The following is a 19554-nucleotide window of genomic DNA, read 5'->3' as shown; positions in this document are numbered from 1 at the left end:
AATGGATCAAAGATCATTGTGGTATTTTATAGATTTATTTTGGTGTGTGTAATTCGGGATTGAAATGTAGTTCTCTTTTTTTTTTCTCTTTCCTCAACACTGTTTTATGTCTGTCAAGCTATTTTATGACACTCTTCTGCTGTAAGACCCCTTTGCCTTCATGATTCCAGAGTAAATTTGAATTCTATGAAATGACACTTTCAGTTTTGATTTTTATTTTTCAGCCTTTTTGTTTTTGAGGTGGAGAATAAAAAAACAAACAAACAAACAAAAAAACCACAAAAAAACAAACGCTGACTCTGTGTTCCAGAGCACTTAAAAAGTGTGCCAATCAGTACATTGCTTAAAATCATTATTTTCTCGTGAGCTAATAGAAGTACAAGTTTACATCTACTGTTGAGTTATACATTTGTCGTTTCAGTGGATTTCAACTTAGTCACATAAACATACTGTAGAACTATCTGCAAGGGTATAAAATTTAGAAACATTAACCAGTCATTTAATTACCTGAAAATTTATTATTTTTATGCACCCTTCATTGACTTCAGGAAATCCATGTTAAACTTCGTATAGTCTGGAATTCAACTAACCAGAGACTCTAATCCTATTTTCCTCTTTACCTCTTAACCTTTCTAAGATAATTACCATGGGTTCAGAGATTTATTTAATAAAATAATTTTATCCCTAATTAAATTAATTAATGATGAGGTATGTATGTCAGAGGTCCAGCACCATTAGTATATTATGCTATATTGACAGTACTTAAATGCGTTAGTTTCGTAATGCCACGAGAGAATGTGAGAATTTATTTTTGAATAGCGAACAAAAGAATAAGTTATGTTCACATTAGTTTTTAATGCCAAGCACAACTTCTATACAGTGCATCTCTGAAAGCTGGCCATCCGTATGTAGAATATGTAACAAGATTCGGTGGACTGGAGTATGTGGAATATTACATGACTTACAATGCATACGCCTTAGGCACCATGGATAAAGTATTTGTACTTACAAAATAGTCTCTGTGCATTTGCAGTTTGTCCATTTTAGAATACAAATTACATCATTTTGATCTGTAGCATATTTATTGCATTCTGAGGCAAATCACATTTCTCTTACACTTTATAAGGTTGAAACTTTTTTCTCAACACATACAGGTTTTCAGAGATTTCCAGAATGTAATCTTTATGCTTTTATATAAATTGCCATGCCCCTAGAATTATGCCGTCTTCAGCAAATATATCAAGTTTTCTATAGTCAGATCACTAAACAAAGTTTTAAGAGATTGTGGGTAACTACCATAGTCTCTTTGAAGAAACCAAAGATTATTTTTGTCAGCTTATTTCATTCAGTAAAACAGTGTCATTAGAAGTGAATTTCATTATTTAAAATCTAAAAATAAAAACATCTAACTCTCTCCATATATTATTTAGGGAAACCTAACAGTTCAGTCTTATTAAATGGGATTTACGTTAGTTTCTCCAACAATATTCAGATGACTAAGGCCGTTTCTAAATAAACATAACCATTAATTGCTTGATATTTCTGACAGTAATCTCTCCCTAGAAAGGCTTTTAGTCTGTGGATAAGACAGAGCAAAAGATGCTAGGTAAGGATCAAGTGTGGGAAAAACAAACACATTTGCAATTCAAAATCATACTTCTCTCTTCTAGAAACGAAGTGTTCTTAATGTAAATAAAATGTGTCACAATATATTGCAATGTGCTAAAAAGGTTAAGAAATATTTGCGTTTTTATGATGAATTTTGCATCAGAGATAGTCTATATTCTATTCTTGATATTTCTAATCAATATGATATGAAATTATTACAATAATATAAAATTACATTTATTTGTAAGCCACTTTTAAAGGGCTTAACCTTTATGAGTCACATAATCAGAAGTAGATAATACCTTCATCATTCTTTTAAAATATTGTCGTTATTTGTCATAAGTGCCTGTGTCCAAAAATTTGGCTCTATGACATTAAAAGGTTAAAATGGATAGCCCGTCTTTACTTCTGCCAAACCACTTTGTCAGACAGCCAGAAAAGAAAGAAATCTGATGCAAAGAATGTAAACTAAAATGCCTTAGGGGCCAGGAAGGATATATAAACAAATGGAGCAAGAAATAAATTAGGAGCTGTGAGGTCTGGAAGGCACTGGGGAGCACAGGCCCAATCTAAAGAGGATGGTGAGTGTTTTGACTTAGGCTTCTATTGCCTCAGAGAAATATCTGCCTGGCATGTTGTACCTGTTGTAAACTGCACATCCTTTGTGGCTCCATTTACATTTTAGGGTAGTTGTGTCTCTGCTTCCCGTGGTTAGTTGTGCAGACCTGCACAATCTAATGTAATGGCCCTGATGTCCAGTATTGCAGGTCTTTTTGATTTTTTCCCAGATATTTACCTCATTTGGATGGTTGCATGTGAAATTTCTCTATTTAAAAAAAAAAAATTTACAGCGAATTCAATTTTTTAAATGCCCTTTGAGAACTACAGGAAATCCATCCTACCACACATCTGTGTAATCTCATATATAATACCTGGGAAAAAGGAAGTTCATTTTCCAAAGACTGTGTTATTCTGCAGATGACTTATTTGATTAGAACCTCCCATCTGCCCACAATATAATGATTTGGAAGGTATATTCTGAAGGCTCTTTTGGAACTCAAAAGAAAATAGAAGTTATTTATTTTTTGCAACTTAGAGTTTTAGAGCTCTGTAGTCTCTTGCTTCAGTAATAAGGGGTTTGTATGTGGGTCTATTACATTGAAGTTACAGTGAAGCATAGTTAAGTCATTTGAGGAGGTAACTATGTATATAGACTGGGTTGCTGGCAAAAGATCAAGGTTCAGCGGCAAGCCAGGTAACTAGCTAAAAACAATTATTACATATATAACTTTTAATAACAAAATTAGGTTTATGTGGCATCCACCTGTCTATCTGTGCACTCATCTAATCATTTATCCATCTGTCCTTCCAACCACCTATCTCTTCTTCCCTCTTATCTTCCTTCCCTTCCTTCTTTTCCTTCCTCTGTCCTTCCCAGTTTTCTCTCCATCCATCTACCTATCCACCCATTCATTGATCCATCCATCCACCTGTCTCCCCATCCATCCATCTATCCACCCATCCACCCATGTCCATCCATTCATTGAATCAGCACACATCTATTGTATGCCACATGGTATGCCAGTATTCATATTGGAGATTGCAAATTTATGACCCAAGGGTTAAATCTAGAATCCAGAAGTGTCTAAGAATGTTTAAATAAAATCAAAATGTAAATCCTTTACAAGGTGTGCATTCTGTCCAATCCAAGCCCCACAACTCCCTAATGGTTTCAGGCCCAGTTGTTTCACACATTGTGTGAATATTCACACATTGAATATTTGCTCTGTGCCATACTGCACTGGATACTTTATATACATTATCTCATATTTTCTCACAACGACCCCAAAAGGTTGGCATTAATAGTCCCATTTTACTAATGAGTAATTTGGGGCCTAGTCAGGTCCAATGATTTGCTCCAAGTTGCATGGCTTGTATGTAAGGTTTAGACAGAACTTGAAATCAGGTCAGGTGGGTTTGACTCAGTCTCTCAAAATCTGTGAGCTCTTTATATCAAGTCCTTAAAAATGATTTGGCCCAAAAAATGAACTAGGCCTTACTGATACCCTGACTCCATGATTGGTGCTTTTATACCCTCCATCTCGTTTAAAAATAAATACAATTACTGGAGTAAATTCATATCCAAGCTTCTTTTTTAAATTTTAGAGATATACTACTTTTTAAAAAATCTTCGCCCTTTAAAACTCAATTAATTATTCATACAGTTTATGTATAATCTAGGGTCTACTTACATTGTAGGTATGGAGTTCACCCTTGACATTGGAATAAGAAGTACCATTTGTATTTACATCACTTCATTTTCTTGAATTCAAATGAAGTCCAACTCTAAACTCTAATCTCACTGGGAGATTAGGCTCCCTTACTGGGGTCTAATTACCGGGATTCAGGACCCCCTTCTCACATCTTCTCTTCCCTCCCATCCCACCCCCCACACCCCACCCAAGGTGAGGGCCTGTGCCGTCCAGTAGAGTAGATAAGATGCCCATTCTCCATTCTTCAGTCAGCACTGGTCACTGCTGGTATGATCATGGCCCATGCTTACAAGGTCTCAGCAAGCTACACCCTCCAGGGTTCCTGTGACTGCCTCAGGTCCAGGCATGCTTGTCTGAGCTCCTTAGCCTCATAAGCAGCATACGCTCCCTTGGCAGCCTGTGCCCATGGAGCTATGGTGGAAGAATAGACTACATACCCAACTACTCATGTACCCTGCAGACTCCCTGCCTCTTTCCTCTCCCTTCTCCCTCACCATTTTTGCCTGCTTTCTACCCTCAGAAGCACACCTCTCTTCCCTCTTCCTAGCATATTGCCCTCAGTGTGGGCTGATGATTTTTTTAAAAACCTAAAAATAAGTTTGCTTTAAGCAACTTTGGCTTTGGCTTGTGTTGCAACTTACCAGACATAAAGAAACAGAAGGCCAGGAAATTTTCCTGGAGGGGGAGGAGTGAGAAGGGAGGTGGCAAGGAGATGGGGGTGTTTTTACAGAAAAAAACAAAAACAAAAATTCCCAGCTTGTCACTTTTATTATAATTAATGAAATTAATGCAGTTTACTTTCATCTTAGCATAGGATTATAAATCAGGCTTGGAAGTTTAAATCCAGATCCACCACAAGTTATAATCTCTGTATCCCTTTTATTTTTCACCTATAAAATGTAGATAATGTGATTATTTCATAAGGTTACATTTAAATGAGTTTTAAACATAGTTTCATAAAACATCTCTTAAAGCACTATCATAGGCAGGTCTAAGCGTTTAGGATAAAGCCTGGAATGTAGTAGGCACTAGGTTTTATTTGTCATTTCTTAAATTCAGTAGTGCAATGGAATAGAATTCAAAACATCAGATAGAAATAAACTGAAGCTGTTGCTGTTTCAGATATCAATTTCGAAAATAATTTCAATTGATTGTGAACTTTTAGTCCCAAATGATACAAATTTTAGAAGATCTTAAATCAGCTTAATACTGCTAATCAGTAGGCTTGAATTACCACATCCAAGTTCAGACCTCCAACCAAATATCCATTATCACTTTCTCTCTCTTCTACTTCTTTCCCTTCTCCTTGAAGTAGTTTTAACTGTGCATACAACGCATTTGCAAATTACCTTCCTACTTGTTTTTCCTGCATCTTCAAATAGGAACGCATTCCTCAGAAACACTTCATTCTGCTATGCAAATATCTTCATAGGGGAAATTTGAAATTGACAAATGCATTCACTGAAACATTTCTTTGTGTTGAAAATTAAGGAAAAAAATTTCAATTGGCTATTTGTGCATCATTATTAGTAAATCAACCCATTGTTGTAAAGATGGATATTATGGTCATTTCAAAGTGATTTTTGGTCTCGGTAAGTGGGTCCTACAGCATAATGTCTTTGTTTTTGTGAATTATTGCACCTGGCTAGTATTTTCATTGCTGCCTTATGTTTATTTGCTGCAAATCCCTCTCAAAACTGTGTGCACTGGTTATAATGGTAATGAGGAAGATAATTCAAACTAAAATTCCAATCATAGAAGCTTTAGGCTTTTAGACAGATAGGATGGTTAATTCATTTTCTGCATGTGCAGGCTAAATTATGTATGGGATGAAATATAATAGGCAAATTACAGCATAATAATGAATGGTAAATTGAAAACCTACTACCCATACAGTATTTAAACCGGCTTTCCTATTCCTTGAATACCACATTATTGCTTTTCCTTCATCTTTTCATCCTCTCTTTCCCAGTCAGTCCTCTTGCCCCACCTTGAGAGGATAACGATTTCACAGGATCTAGACCCAGGATTAAATTTCGCTTGCTCTACTGTCTCACATTAACGTCTTTGTTATTAGTGGTCTGTTTTTGTTCTTCTCTTTCCCAAGTCTGACTCTGTAGTAGTAGCAAATGATAGAGATCTTCAAGCATCTTAACAAATGACTGTCAGGGTAATATTATGCCACCTGGGCGGATGCCTCCCTAGCTCCATTACCAAGTTTAATCACTGATCATTGTGCCCACAGTCTAATTGTGATAACAGACTAATTGCAGCTGTTCCAGGGACGCCAGTTCAGTAATCCTTGTTTCTCAATGGCAGCTTTGTTTTGTAGGGCCATCTCTGACAAGACTCAATTGGCAGATATTTGTCTAACAAATGTTCATCCCAGATGCTGCTAGTGTTTAAATAGGATGTGCCAAGATTTAGATAGAAATATAAAATCATTTGATATTTTAAAACCTAGAAATCTAAAATAATCTCATAGAAAGAACAGTAGTTCTTTATGTGGGAAAGTGCCCTGTACTCGGTAAAAAGAAAAAAAACATAAAATTGTATGTTGCAATGTTTATATGTAAAAGAGAACAGGTACTACATACATAATATTTTAGCATCATGGTTGAACATTGAAAACATCAATGCCAACACCCCATGTGTAATATATACATACATATATATATAATTAACTTTTTTTTTCTATGTGAAATATTTGAGAACATTTGCTATTCCAAGAAGTCCTGAAGGTCTAAACCAGCAGTGAAAACCAGTCTGTTTCCCCAGATCCCTGTTAATTAAACCAATTCAGGACTTAAAAGTATATCCTCTCTAAATGTTTGCCTACATTTAAATTCCAAACAAAGGCAATGCAGAAGTTTCACTTTCTCTTTATGCATAATTTATTTCTTGGTATCCTTCCAAATAAAATTCCTGTATGGATGGATGATCACAACCCCTTCCATGTCTGTGTGGTTGCTGCTACAGTGAACAGAGAAATAAAAACCAAGGGAATGAAAATGAATGTTTTGGTTTTATTACATTGTTAAGCCAGTTTTGTGCATTGGATTACCTACCATTTTAATAATAAGTAATTTCTCTAATTATTTAACATGTGCTCAATATAAGGAAAATGTTAATACATTCATATGTTAAAGTCAGAAATAGCAAAGCCGCCAGATGGCTAGTAACCAGATTAAAACAAAACAAATTACAATATTATTTTTAAAAGAATTAGGCGAGTTTAAACTTTTCCCAAAATACTTTTACTTATAGGCAGCAATCAGGAGAAACAAAGTGTACCAGCACACAGTTAAACTGGCTTTTATTCTTCACTTGAGACTAGTTCTAATTGATCACTGTGCTATTGTATGATTTGATTGTGCTGACAGTTACATGCCACTGTTCCCATAATAACAATTTTTCTTCTTTGTTCAAATGAATTTCCTAATTACACGTGTGATGGGATGTTTTAATTCTTTTCCCTTTTCAAATCCACCTTCCTGTTGCAATGCATGATGGGCAGGCTCAATATTGTGCATGACACCCGCTACAAGTGTTGGTAGGTGCCAGCTTTGTTTCTTGATTATCTTAAACCTATGGTGCACCTCACAGCCCCTCAAAATCCACTGCTAAGTTTAACTTGTATCTATTGGGCAAGTCCATTTCCCTTTTACTAACACCTGTCAATTAAATGCCATTTTCTATTTAATTGACATGGACTCACATAAATGTTTTCTTTACACACAAGTTTCCTTTAGTCACCTTTGGTGGATTTTGATTGGACTATGAGTTCTGGTGTGTAAAAAAAAAAAACTATATCATAAAAGTAATATATTGTATATTTTTATAATAATAAATAAGAGAAAAATACTTTCATTCAAACAAATAACTGTATATATGAAGTAAATACCTGTATTTTGACTTAGATTTTGAATGTCTGACTGTGAACACTATATAAAATTCTTGTTTTTGACGTAGCAAATTAAGCCTGTTTGTGTCAATTTTCTTGATTTGATGGTAACAAGCTTTTTTTCCCCTTTTTTTTCTCTTTCATCTCCCTTCCCCTTCTCTCCTTGGAATGTTGTCCTGCTTTGCGCTGTGATTGCATGTCACTCGCTGGTGATGATGTCCCGTCACATGGCTTATTGCTGTGATAAATACCATGCCCAATTATCTCCTCCATGTTGCCATGGTTTCCATATTGCTACACTCTTCTGTATGTTTGCTTATATGATTTTCCCTCCGAAAGTTCCCATGGTGCACGGTGCTACGCCAGCCACTGTGTCCGCAGCAACAACATCTGCCACAAGTGTTCCCTTCGCTGCAACAGCCACAGCCAACCAGGTTTGCTAATTTACAGCTTTGTTTCTTAAAAACCAACTCTAATAGGGCTCAATCCAACAGCCCTTACGCACGTGGCTTTCCCATTGAGGTCAGTGGGAATCGTGTGTACGTGAGGGCTGTAGAGGGTGCTTTAATAGCATGGGGTTTCAAAGATACCTCTTGTTGGCCTACACATTCTCTCTATGATGAGCAGCAGAATGCTTTTATGCCATTTATAAGTGCTCCAAAGTTGTCGCGGCTCCATTTCTAAAGCTACTAAAATGATATTTACACAAGCAATTCTCATTTGGTGTCAATCCTTCAGGTGTTTTGACCAATCAAAACTGCAGGCGATTTTAAGGTTTTTATGATAAACATTTGGTATGTACAATTTCTTAGTTCTTTCCTAAATTCTTAATAAAAAGCAAGATGTTTAAATATGTTATAGATGCCACAAATGACCACTCTTGTAAATAGAGTTTTTATAAATTCATTATAGTTTTGTTTGATAAGCAGATTGTACATTAAAAATAAATTGGTGTCCAAGGTTTGATTCTCACTGCTTTAAATGAAAAGCAAACACAGAAACAAAAACCCTAAGTGCTCATATTTCTATAGTTACCCAGCATAGATTTTAGAGAGTTGTGAAGGGAAAAAAGACATCAAATACGGTATATTGAGTCATTCTGGGTTCCATAGAAGTTTATGGAATAACAATTTCACAGATTACTCTTAAGTAAATGGGATCTGTTTCAGAAATTTGAATTTTATGATATGCAAGAATGACTATTTAAAAGAAAATGATTATTAAAATATTTAAAATTTAAAAATCGACATTGATTCAGCCAACATTCTCTGATCCTATTTTAAATTATATTCTGGAAAATAATGGTTGAATCAAAGTCAAATTTATGTAAAGTGGGTTTTAGCCTTAATGTATAAGTATGTTTGTTGTGAAAGCAAAGTTCAGTAAGGTTAATAGCATGTGAAAACATTTGGAGCCAAATCAAAGTTCAGATAATCCACAGACTAAGGTTAAATGTAGCCAAATGACGTGAAAAAATCACTATGAGATGAGAATCAGGGTATTGCCCCTTGGGAAGAGAAGGCCAGTTAAGCGCCATCTGACTTTGTAGATACTGCTGTGAGAAGTAACCACCCTTGTCTCCACAGTACATCATGTACTGTTGAAGAACTGCAAGCTATTAGTGTAGCCATTAAAAACTTTCATAAGCAGCATGCCAAAATGGATGTATTTTAAAGTTTCAGACAAGCTTTAAACATTTCTTGGCAAAGAACCATTAGTTTTTCTGAAGCTTGTCAAAATAGCCCCAGATTTATGCTAACACATCAGACTCATTTACAAGAATACTAGATTGTGCATATGTGGCATGTTAGTAAGTAATCTATGGCAGAAATTTCTTAATGGATTCACCGTAATCCATTTATGAGGCAAATCAGTGATGCTGAACTCTCTGTGTACCATGTATGACGACAGAATTGCTGGTGTAAGCAGAACTATAGCAAAGCAAATTCCAACATGCCCTGGGCCACCTGGGTTGTAGGGGACACTTTACTTTTTGCATTGTGCTGTGACCATTTCATGCATAATCTTGGGTCTTCATACTGTTTTACAACCAAAAGAAAGAAAAGGGAAATGGATATATATATACACACATATATTATATCTACATATACATACATATGTATATGCCTACAGTATATTAGCAATGCTGGAAATAGCTGATGCCACAAAATGCAGCCTGCATGCATGCAGAAGTTTATAGCTGGCCCTTCATCTGCATCGATTGGTGTTGAAGGTCCTTGGTATGTTTCGACAGCCCCATCCTTGATGCTTCTACACTGTTGGGTGCAACATCCTGTCCTGCAGCAGCAGGAAAAATGGTATGAGAAGCTTCATTATGCTTGGAGCACATTTTCGTGCCATTTGCCAATGCTGTAAAATTGTGTAAAGATGTCAGCTGAGAAATGGAAATAAAATAGAGACATATTCATTTACACTCCAGACTGTGGATTGTAATATGTTGCATTAGTCTAGGACATCTAAATTGAAAGAACAACAAAATGCCTTCATGTATGTGATTTCACTCTTCTCCCATCAACCTTGCTGAGGTGGGACTAGTGCCATTTTATAGATGAAGAAACTTAGCCATGGAGTAATTAAGTGCTTGGCTCAAATTTGCGCCACCAGGAAATGGATGCACTAGCGTGAGAACCTGTGCTTGCAGTCCTTGGACTGGCTCAGTCTACCGCACTGCCTCTCCCAGGTTAGCAGCAAAAATTCTGGCATGGAGGAGAGTCAGGCTACAAATTGGAAGTTCATAGCTTTGGGGACCATTGAAATAAGTCACCTCTATATTGATTTCTTATTGTATTGTCTCTCAAGTTTTTTTAAAGCTCTTGCCCATTTATAATACAGTCAAATGTGCAATCAGGATTCAGGACTATGTTCCGAAATAAACTTAAGCTCTTATCTGGTTCTTTTGAAATACTCTCTTAAAATTCTTAACTGGTACGTTTAATTTGGGGGAAAAAAAAGTTAGAAACCATAAGTTGAACGAAAATGTTAGAAATTGGTTGCACAAAAATAGGCATTTTCTACTTTGATTTATGGGTTAGTAAATAACTGAAACCACAGGTGTGTGTGTGTGTAGGCCAACAAAAAGGGCTTCTTTCAATTACTGCTGTGCATGAATTTTGGATAGTTTTACTTCTCTTACTTCCTAAAAACTGATAACATTTATAGACTAGTATTTAACACAAAGATTTTTAAAAATGAGTTGCTCCTTTGACATTAAGTTTACATTAACTTACTGTTATGTTGGCCAGATAAGGACTGTCACCTCACAGCTGAATTTCACTTTTCTTAAAAAAAAAAAAAAAATTAATATTAAAATGTTTTCATCTCTTGGTTGTTGGCTTGCTTGCATGGATCATTCATTAAATAATTTTTTATTTGCTAGATACCCATAATATCTGCCGAACATCTGACTAGCCACAAGTATGTTACCCAGATGTAGAATTTTCATCACTAAACAGTAAGTTCCTTCTGTAATATATAGTGTGTACTTGTAGTGTTTTTTTGAGCTACCATTTGTGTGATGTACTTCAGGAAGTTTTGCAGAATTTCAGAGAAAATATTTATATATTTTCTTTTATTTTTATTATTTTTAAATTGAACGTCATCAAATATTTATTGAACAGCTGCCTTGTGACTGGCACAGTTCTAGAAGTAGAATGTACAAGCAAATTAAAGCTTAGACAAATGAGTACATTTATAACCGAGAGTATGCTTCAGTGCTGAAGGTTTTGAGAGGAGGTAAGAAAGGTCTCCCATTTTTATCTTAGGTGGGTTGTAAGGAATATTATTATAAAAATTTATAATATATGTTTAAATTAGGTGGCAGGTCTGATTGGCTCACGGCTAGTAGTTTGCTGAGCTCCAGTGTAGGTCATCATTTGTTTTATTTTTTAATGTTTTGCTAAATCCTATATGTGAGAACACGTACCCCCTTCACCTCATGATTCACCACACACAGGGTTATTCAGATATAAAGAGTCGGGCTTTAAATCAATGTATACACACACTCACATACATACATATGCATATATCCACATATCCAACTTTAGGTACTTCAAAGTAGTCAACCTTAGAAGATTGTATAATTTTGAAAATGTCATTGTTGAAAAATAATTTGAAAGTCTTGTGATTTTCCTTCAAACACCTTGACTTAGACACTTGGGAAAGCTGGCCATTTTTCATCCTCAGAGGCTATGCTTTATTCAGTATGTACACATTCAAGCTATCATATATGCTCAGGATATTTGTTTCATGTTTATAGTTTTATATTTAAAACGAGCCTCTGTATTTGAAACTGAATCTCGTAAATAAGATGGGTGATCCTTCTTGCTGCTTCCTTTCAATAACACATTTGCAAATGATTTTTTGGTGCTATGTGTTACCATGTGTTACCGTGCCAATGAGATAAAGATGAACAGACGAGATAAAGATGTTAATTTCAGCGCACTCTAATAAAATGAGAGGTTTGAACAAATTTCTCTTGGAGCAAAGATGAAGGAACAACTTTTTCCAACAGAGTCAGAAAATAGTGACTTGGGGCAGTGAGGGCTGCGCTCAAGAGAAGAGAGGAGTAAGGGCCTTTCAGAAGGGACTGTGAGTGTGTCAAGTGAGGAGACGGTGGCAGAGAACCAGTTCTGAGACCCTTGCGATAATAATCTATAGCAAGAGCTGGACAAAGGCTGAGCCCATGCAGGACAAGAGGATAGACAAAATTTGAGAGCAGTCCAGGAAGTAGTACCAAAGACATGCTACAATCACGGATTAAATTCTTGAAAGTGATTTTTGTCTATTTCATAAGCTTTCTCAATAATCTGGTAATAAATTCTCCTGAACAGGAGTCACATTTTTTAATAAGCACATTCCTTTTAATATGTAGGTTTGGATGAAAAGTTCTCCTTTTGACAGATTCTAAAACCCTGCTTCAAGCTTTTGTAGTCAATTGGGTATGTTTGGTGTGTATATAACTATGTTCTATTTCTGAGCGATAATCCAGGTTGAAAACAAATAATACCAAACGGCTGTAAGTTCATCAATTAGCAAACCAGTGGACTTATGTGTATTGAATCTTAGGCTCTTAATGTTCTGTTTAACAACTGATTGCCCATTTTCATGCGTAGTTGCAATAATTAAACTGCTTTTTGAGTGGAGCAAAATGGTGACTTCTTTCATGCTCGAGGTTGTACTGTAAAGCATACGTTTAATATGTAAAGATTCTCTGATGAGAACAAAGTTCATGTAAAAACTGAAAGTATTAATTCACAAGTACATTGTAATATCTTTTCCACCTTAATTTGTCAGGAGCATAAGGGATTTTTCTTTCCCTTGGCTTTAGGGGGAAAAAAAAACCCCAAACTTTAAATTAACCAAAACAGTTATTTAAAGTATAAATTTTTTCCAAACATATGCTATGCGAATCAAGCACCCATATATGGTGAGTCATGTTTAATAGGACTTACTGTTGCGTGGATTTTAATTTTGTAGGGCCAAACCAGTATTCTTGCAACCCATTAAACTACAGGAGAGAGGAATTAAAGTGAGCTTAAATGCTGCCCCACAATGATAGTGCTAAAAAAGAGCTCTACTATATTATGCCCCTTGATTCTGCAAACATATTTTATACTTTTAGCTGAGTATTGGGTAATATTTGAGCAGAGCCCATAATTTTATTAGGCTGTGCATGTCATTTTATTCTCATAGAGTTGTAAATTTAGGTCCACTTGTACTTGGGGAGTGGTTTTTGTTTCTATATGAAGATGTAACAACATACGTGTATTTTACTCTTTAAACCAAGCAATACGGTTTTCAGATGAAGTAGTTATTGGAAATTGCCTTGTTTTAACCAACATCTTCTCTTTTTAGACTTTCTCTCTGTTTTAACCAAGATTGTCTCTTTTTCCCTTGTAGATCATACTAAAGAGGAAAGGACAGTGTGCTTGGTTAGCGTAAAGGACGAGGTCATTAGCCATATTGTAAATACCGTCAAGCAACACACACAAAAACCCCTCAGCCACAAGACATCCACATATTGCATGTTAACCAGAAGAAGAGACAACATGGAAATCCACTGCACACTGTTGCCTATACACTTTGTACATTTAATTGATATTTGTGCTGAGGTGATATTCCTGTCTGAAAGAAGAACAACATTGTCTTTCTTTTCTAGCACAGAGTTCTGCATTAAAAGATGCATACCTAATTAGTTTCCTATATATTCATGCCATCTTGAAAAGACAGACTATGGTGTAACCATGATTCTATTATGTATTGGTACGTCTGTAGACCAAGGTATAATTTTTTAAAAATAAGTTTATTTCTTTCAAGGTTTACAAATAACAAAGGTGCACCTTGTATTTAAAATCGCCATTATAGACGAGAGCGTGCATGCACAGTCATTTTTGTTTAAGAGTAATATTTTTAATGTAATAGATTTTAAGATGTGGTGAGGGAGGGATCTGACAGAGATGAATGTGCCAAGCAAAACCACAACTGTGTATCTTTTAAAGCACATCATGGCTTTAAGTACCATGTTGTTAAGGATTCTCATGAAGTGCCATAGACTGTACATCAAATTAGAGTATTATTTCTTCAGTGTTATTGTTTTCAGAGCCACATTTTGTTGCTTATTTGCTAGTACTAATCAGTCAAAGGGCACCATTCTTTTTTCCTTTTTTTTTTTTTTTTTTGGAAACCAAAGCTGTCTCAGAAATGGCCAATTTAACTCTACAGTAACAATAGACAGCACAACACAAACTCTCTCAATACCGATAAACTCACACATACTGGAGATATATATAATAGATATATATATAAAATTATTTTAATGCATTGTAGTGTAATATTTATGCATACTATACTGTGTAACATGTTATTCAAAAGGGATATGCCATTTCTGAGACACGATAACAAAAAAAATGTTTGAGGAAATTATTTTGCTTCTATTTATAGCTCTGTCAAAAGTCAAACGACTATAAATGCTTTGCAAAAATGGTTTCACATTTGCTTAAATGCTTCACCACAGTCACGTTTAAAATAGTGACTCTAAACAAAGAAGAAAGCAGCACTGTCATCAGATGCATGATAAACCAAAATATGAAAATGGGAAATGTTTAATTAACCTAGTAATTGGGTGGGTTAAGTACATGGGTGAATTTTATATGTGATTTGTTTTGTTTTGTTTTGTTCAGATTAACTGCTTATAGCCTTAGAAAGCCTTTTACAAAATTAAAAAAAAATAGATGTGCATTCAGTTTTTAAGAATGGATTCATCCAAAGGAATTCCTTTTTTGTGGTTTGGATGTTGCAGCTAGTAAAGGATATTTTTGCTCTGATTGGCAGTTCTAAAAATTGCTGACGTCGGGGCCAGGTCACTGGTAGTTATAGTGTGGAATGGGAGAAGCGAAAGTTCAGTTATAGAACTTTCCATACTTCCAAGTTTACTGCAAGTTTTTATGCTTGAGAGAGATGCTTTCTAATATAAGACTGATGTGTTGATTTTACTGATTGTACTGTACATCTATTAAAGCCTTAGATTATTACATTACGGGTTGGAACCCATACCAATGTAATTTCAATCATGTTAAGAGAGTAATGGTGACTTCACATGTTATTGTAGTTAGTTACATTATAGAATATTACTTATTTTTCTTGTTAAAATGTAGTTTTTCATTTCCTACATTTATTAGATTTCATTTTCTATTAACAATTGAATACCATTTCAGTTTATAGACTCTTGTTTTATTAGATTTTACCGATGAATTTTTCAAAATACAAAAAAAAAATTAAAGTAGTTTTTCCTTCATAACATACTCAGTTTTGAATTACATGTAGTGTCATACGAATATTCGTATTATTGTTAACTAAATGATTTATATTTTACTGATTTAATATTAAAGTGTAAGAATGTCAGTCATTGTTAGTTCTTGTCTAGTTTTCATTAAAAGAACAAAGATCTTTTATATGGATATCTTATAAATATATAATCATTGCTAAGTAAGAAGTTAAGTTGTTGCTATCGCAACAATCCTGGCAGACAATTGAGTAATATTTTGATGATTTATTTTGTTTGTAATTAGTTATTATAAGAAGATCTAGATCCTAGATATTAGAATAAAATTTATTTTCTACTGTATCCATTTCAAATGTTAAAGTATTGTTTAATATTTTTGAAATCCCTGAATATCAGGCCTTGTTATAAATAAGCTGCATAATCAATAAATAGAACAAGGGACTTTTTTGTTGATAATCCAAATACTCAAAGTTTACGTAATGAGAATTATAGCGTGTGTGCAAACTCTTGAGGGTTGATTATGCTGCAATTTAGCATGTTGGAACGTCTAGAGAGAAGGTTGACTTTTTGCACTTCTGTATATAGTCAAAAGAGAGAAACCTGTATAATAGTAAGATCTTATTTTGAATAAAAACGTCTATAATTACAAGGAGTTTTGTTAAGGCTAATAAAATGACAGACTGAGCAAAATTGCTTGCAAAAGTGGCACAGAGTTAGCACTCCATACCCCTTCAAACATGTTGCTTTGCTTTATTGTGGACAGCTTGTAGTTTGCCAGGATTTTTTCAGCTGGAAAGATATGCCATCCTTCCGAGATCTCATGACTGACAAAAACTCCATTGGGCCAAATCTGCCTGAAGATCATTACCAAAAATAGCAGGTACTTCAACCATTAAGGTGAAATCATGGATCAAATATTCCTTACATTTTTCAAAACTACTGCATGTTTAAAACTTCAACGAAAAAAAAAAGAGAAAGAACTATACTAAGGACATATATTATACAAATCAGTTTCTGCCAATTTCAGTGGTTTATTGTTCACAAAAAAAAAATCTTCAAAACAAGTATTGACTCTCACAAAATTTAAACCATAAACAGGCAAACCAAACAGCACACCGTAGCTATAGTTGTTATGTGATTGTTTTTTAATTGCCGTAGGATCCTGTTCTTTCAGCAGGTGAAAAAATAAAACGCAGTTCAAATTTCACGGTTTTAATTTTCAACTCAGAAGCACTCAAAAAAGCAAAGGTGATCATGGGCACTTGTTTAATGAATTCGTGTATCCAGCCTTCACTCCCGCTGGCTGCACTTATCAGCAACCCTACAGCTTTCATCTGCTGAAAGGACAGATGTGCTTGGTTTTACTATTATGTAATCACAACTTACTTTCTGCTTGTAGTTGCTTAAAATTATGTATTTTGTCTTGGGCTGCAATTTGTTTTATGCTTATTTTATTATTACTGCAGTAGTTGACTTTGCTGTATGGAAAAATAAAGTGAAATTGCCCTAATAAAACTTCTCTTTCTTAAGTATATTTGTGTATCTGAGACTGAAGAGTAAATTATTTGTGCGCGTTTCGAGTATTCATGCCTGTCTGTCTTAAGGAACGTACTGATATGAAAATTCATTATCTGGTTTTAACTGATTGCAAGGAAGGCACTCACTGTTCTTCTCACCAACTGTCCTTTGATACCAAGCTTGAGAATCTCAATTGTGATGCATCGCCCTGTATTTTCTGAAACATCTTGCCCTCTCTTACCTTGACACTTCGAGTGCTTGCTGTTGGATACGATTTTGAGTATAGAGGAGGAAAACCATAAGGGAGGGAAAAAAAATCTCTTATCAGTTCTAGAGCGCTGTCTATTAAAGAAATTCTCTTTGGCTTCTTCGGGAGGCTAGACCTGGAAATCAGGCATTCTAAGTGAATATTTCAGTAATGAAATAATGATGACATTTGATTCAGCGGGATAAAAGAGGTTACACATAGGCAGCTGAGCCAGGCCATGCCATAACTCGTGTGTGTGTGTGTGTGTGTGTGAATTTTGTAAATGAGAAGTTAAAAATTTGGCTACAGTGAGGTCTGGCATCCCATACAGCTTCCCATTTTGCAGTTTCCACAAATAGCCAGTGAAAGCCAAAGTTCCAAAGTGAAGAAATTAACTCATTTGTTCCTTTAGTGCTGCTTTATGTGACGGTGCCACACTCCATATTGGGTCAAAGCCTGCAAATTTTTCTTTGTGCATCGGTGCTTTTTTCTCTAGAACTTACTATAACGAAAGTAAGTGCATTATTTATAATTAATACAGTTCTGCCACTGGTTGAGTTCTATAGAACATTCCTGTTATTCTCAGTGGATCCAACTATTCGAGGTGCCACTTAATCAAAATTAGAGTAGCTGTCCCGGAGATGATTATATAAAGCAGGAGTTTATAATATTTTTGAGTAACGTGAAAACATCCAACTCTCTGCAATTAGTGTTGGTATTTTGGGTATCTTTTAATTGAAAAAGAATTTCAATAATGAACAGCCATTGTAAGTTTTCAGTACTTTAAGTGATGCTGTGTTTTATTAATCACAACAGTATTCAGCCCTTTAAGTGATGCTGTGTTTTATTAATCACAACAGAAAAATCGTTTTTGAGATATTTGTTATTTTCCAGACAACACTTAGTATTCAGAAGGATCTTTGACGACAAGGACCACTAGGGGTCCTCAGCTCACAGGATGGGACCCTGTCTTAGAAGTCATTAGTTACTTCTTTCTTTTTTAAGGAACAAAATCATTTGCTAGAGCCATTCTTTCATTACAGAGCCTTGACACTCACAGAGTTTACACTTGGGAATTACTCTGGAGGTAAGTGATGCGTAGCAATCTATAATGTCACTGAGGCACACTCAGACCAGTAGTTTCCTTCATATAAGAAATAGTCACTTAACATTGTAAGCAAACCTGTAGGACACTCGGCAACAAAATTTTGTTATTTTTTAACTTATTTTCACTCCACTCCCTAATGAGTTTGAGGCAGTCAATTTAATACTTGTATGGAAACTAATTTGGCAGTAAATTTCATAAAAAAAATACTTGAGGTCCTCTGTGTTCTGGAAAAATAGTGTGTTGTGATATTATTAAAGAATTTGGAAACTTTTGAAAGCCTAGAAGATACCTGCTTGAACTGTATTAACATCATGGAGGTCCACAAATGTGCAACAGAGAGATTTAAATGTCAAGTGATTTGTTTTTGACATTTGTCTCTTGATCTATCAAAACAACATCGGGCCTCATTGAAATGACTTTAAAGAAACCCTTGGCCATTGCCAGCATTGGGCCCAGCCATCCCTAGAAGGGGCCTTGACCCCACCAGCACTTGGAACGGGTGGTAAATCTGAAGCTTCCTTCAGACTGTGGCTGTGGGAGGCCACGCTGGGCCACAGCTACCCTTCCAAACCTCTTGGGAGTTAGACTCTAGGTTTTCCCAGGACCTTCAGAAAAGCAAGATCCATCGCTTCTCGGCCTTTTGGCTAAGATCAAGTGTAGAAAAGCAAGATCCAGATGTGTGCTGTGCTTGACGTGGGCTTGGGGCTCTGGAACTCTCCTTCTTCCAAGGCCTACTGGCACGCTTCCTCAGAGTTGTCAACCCTTGTGCTGGATGCCTGTCATCTTCAGCTACCCCATCCTTCCCCCATCCCTGCCAAGGGTCCCAGGCAAACAAAGGCAGAGCCTACCCCTTTGTATATTTTAAGGAATCTGACCCCCAATTTTCTTTTTGCTGCATGAACTTTTAGTGTGCTCATGTAGTTTCATTTTTGTTTTTGTTTTTTGGGGATTTTTTTGCTAATGAAATGTTGGGAAATAGAACAAAATATAGCCTCCCCTGGAATTCACCTTTTTAGGAACAAATAACAGTGGCAGTGTAGAACACAGATAAAACCTATTACTATTAGTGACCTGATAACAGTCTTTTAGAAAACG

At 35.5% G+C, this 19554-nt stretch overlaps 1 protein-coding gene across 14 annotated transcripts in view; it reads left to right on the top strand.

The window, feature by feature from the left end:
- The window catches only part of MBNL1 (muscleblind like splicing regulator 1), a 205467-nt gene extending 188347 nt beyond the window's left edge, over positions 1 to 17120 (top strand). For 12 of the 14 annotated variants that reach the window (XM_015539324.2, XM_042956898.1, XM_042956893.1 and 9 more), the window contains 4 exons: positions 7399 to 7434; positions 8125 to 8219; positions 11183 to 11257; positions 13705 to 17120. In XM_015539324.2, coding sequence (XP_015394810.1) covers positions 7399 to 7434; positions 8125 to 8219; positions 11183 to 11239 — 188 coding nt within the window. In that variant the 3' untranslated portion in view covers positions 11240 to 11257; positions 13705 to 17120. The remainder of the gene's footprint in view (positions 1 to 7398; positions 7435 to 8124; positions 8220 to 11182; positions 11258 to 13704) is intronic. The other 2 variants (XM_042956890.1, XM_042956892.1) reach the window with 1 other exon arrangement.
- The last annotated feature ends 2434 nt before the right edge of the window (positions 17121 to 19554 follow it).

This window comes from Panthera tigris, chromosome C2 (assembly GCF_018350195.1).
Source record: "Panthera tigris isolate Pti1 chromosome C2, P.tigris_Pti1_mat1.1, whole genome shotgun sequence".
Lineage (NCBI taxonomy): Eukaryota > Metazoa > Chordata > Mammalia > Carnivora > Felidae > Panthera > Panthera tigris.
Note: the sequence above shows the minus strand (reverse complement) of the source record. Positions and strands in the feature narration are given on the sequence as shown.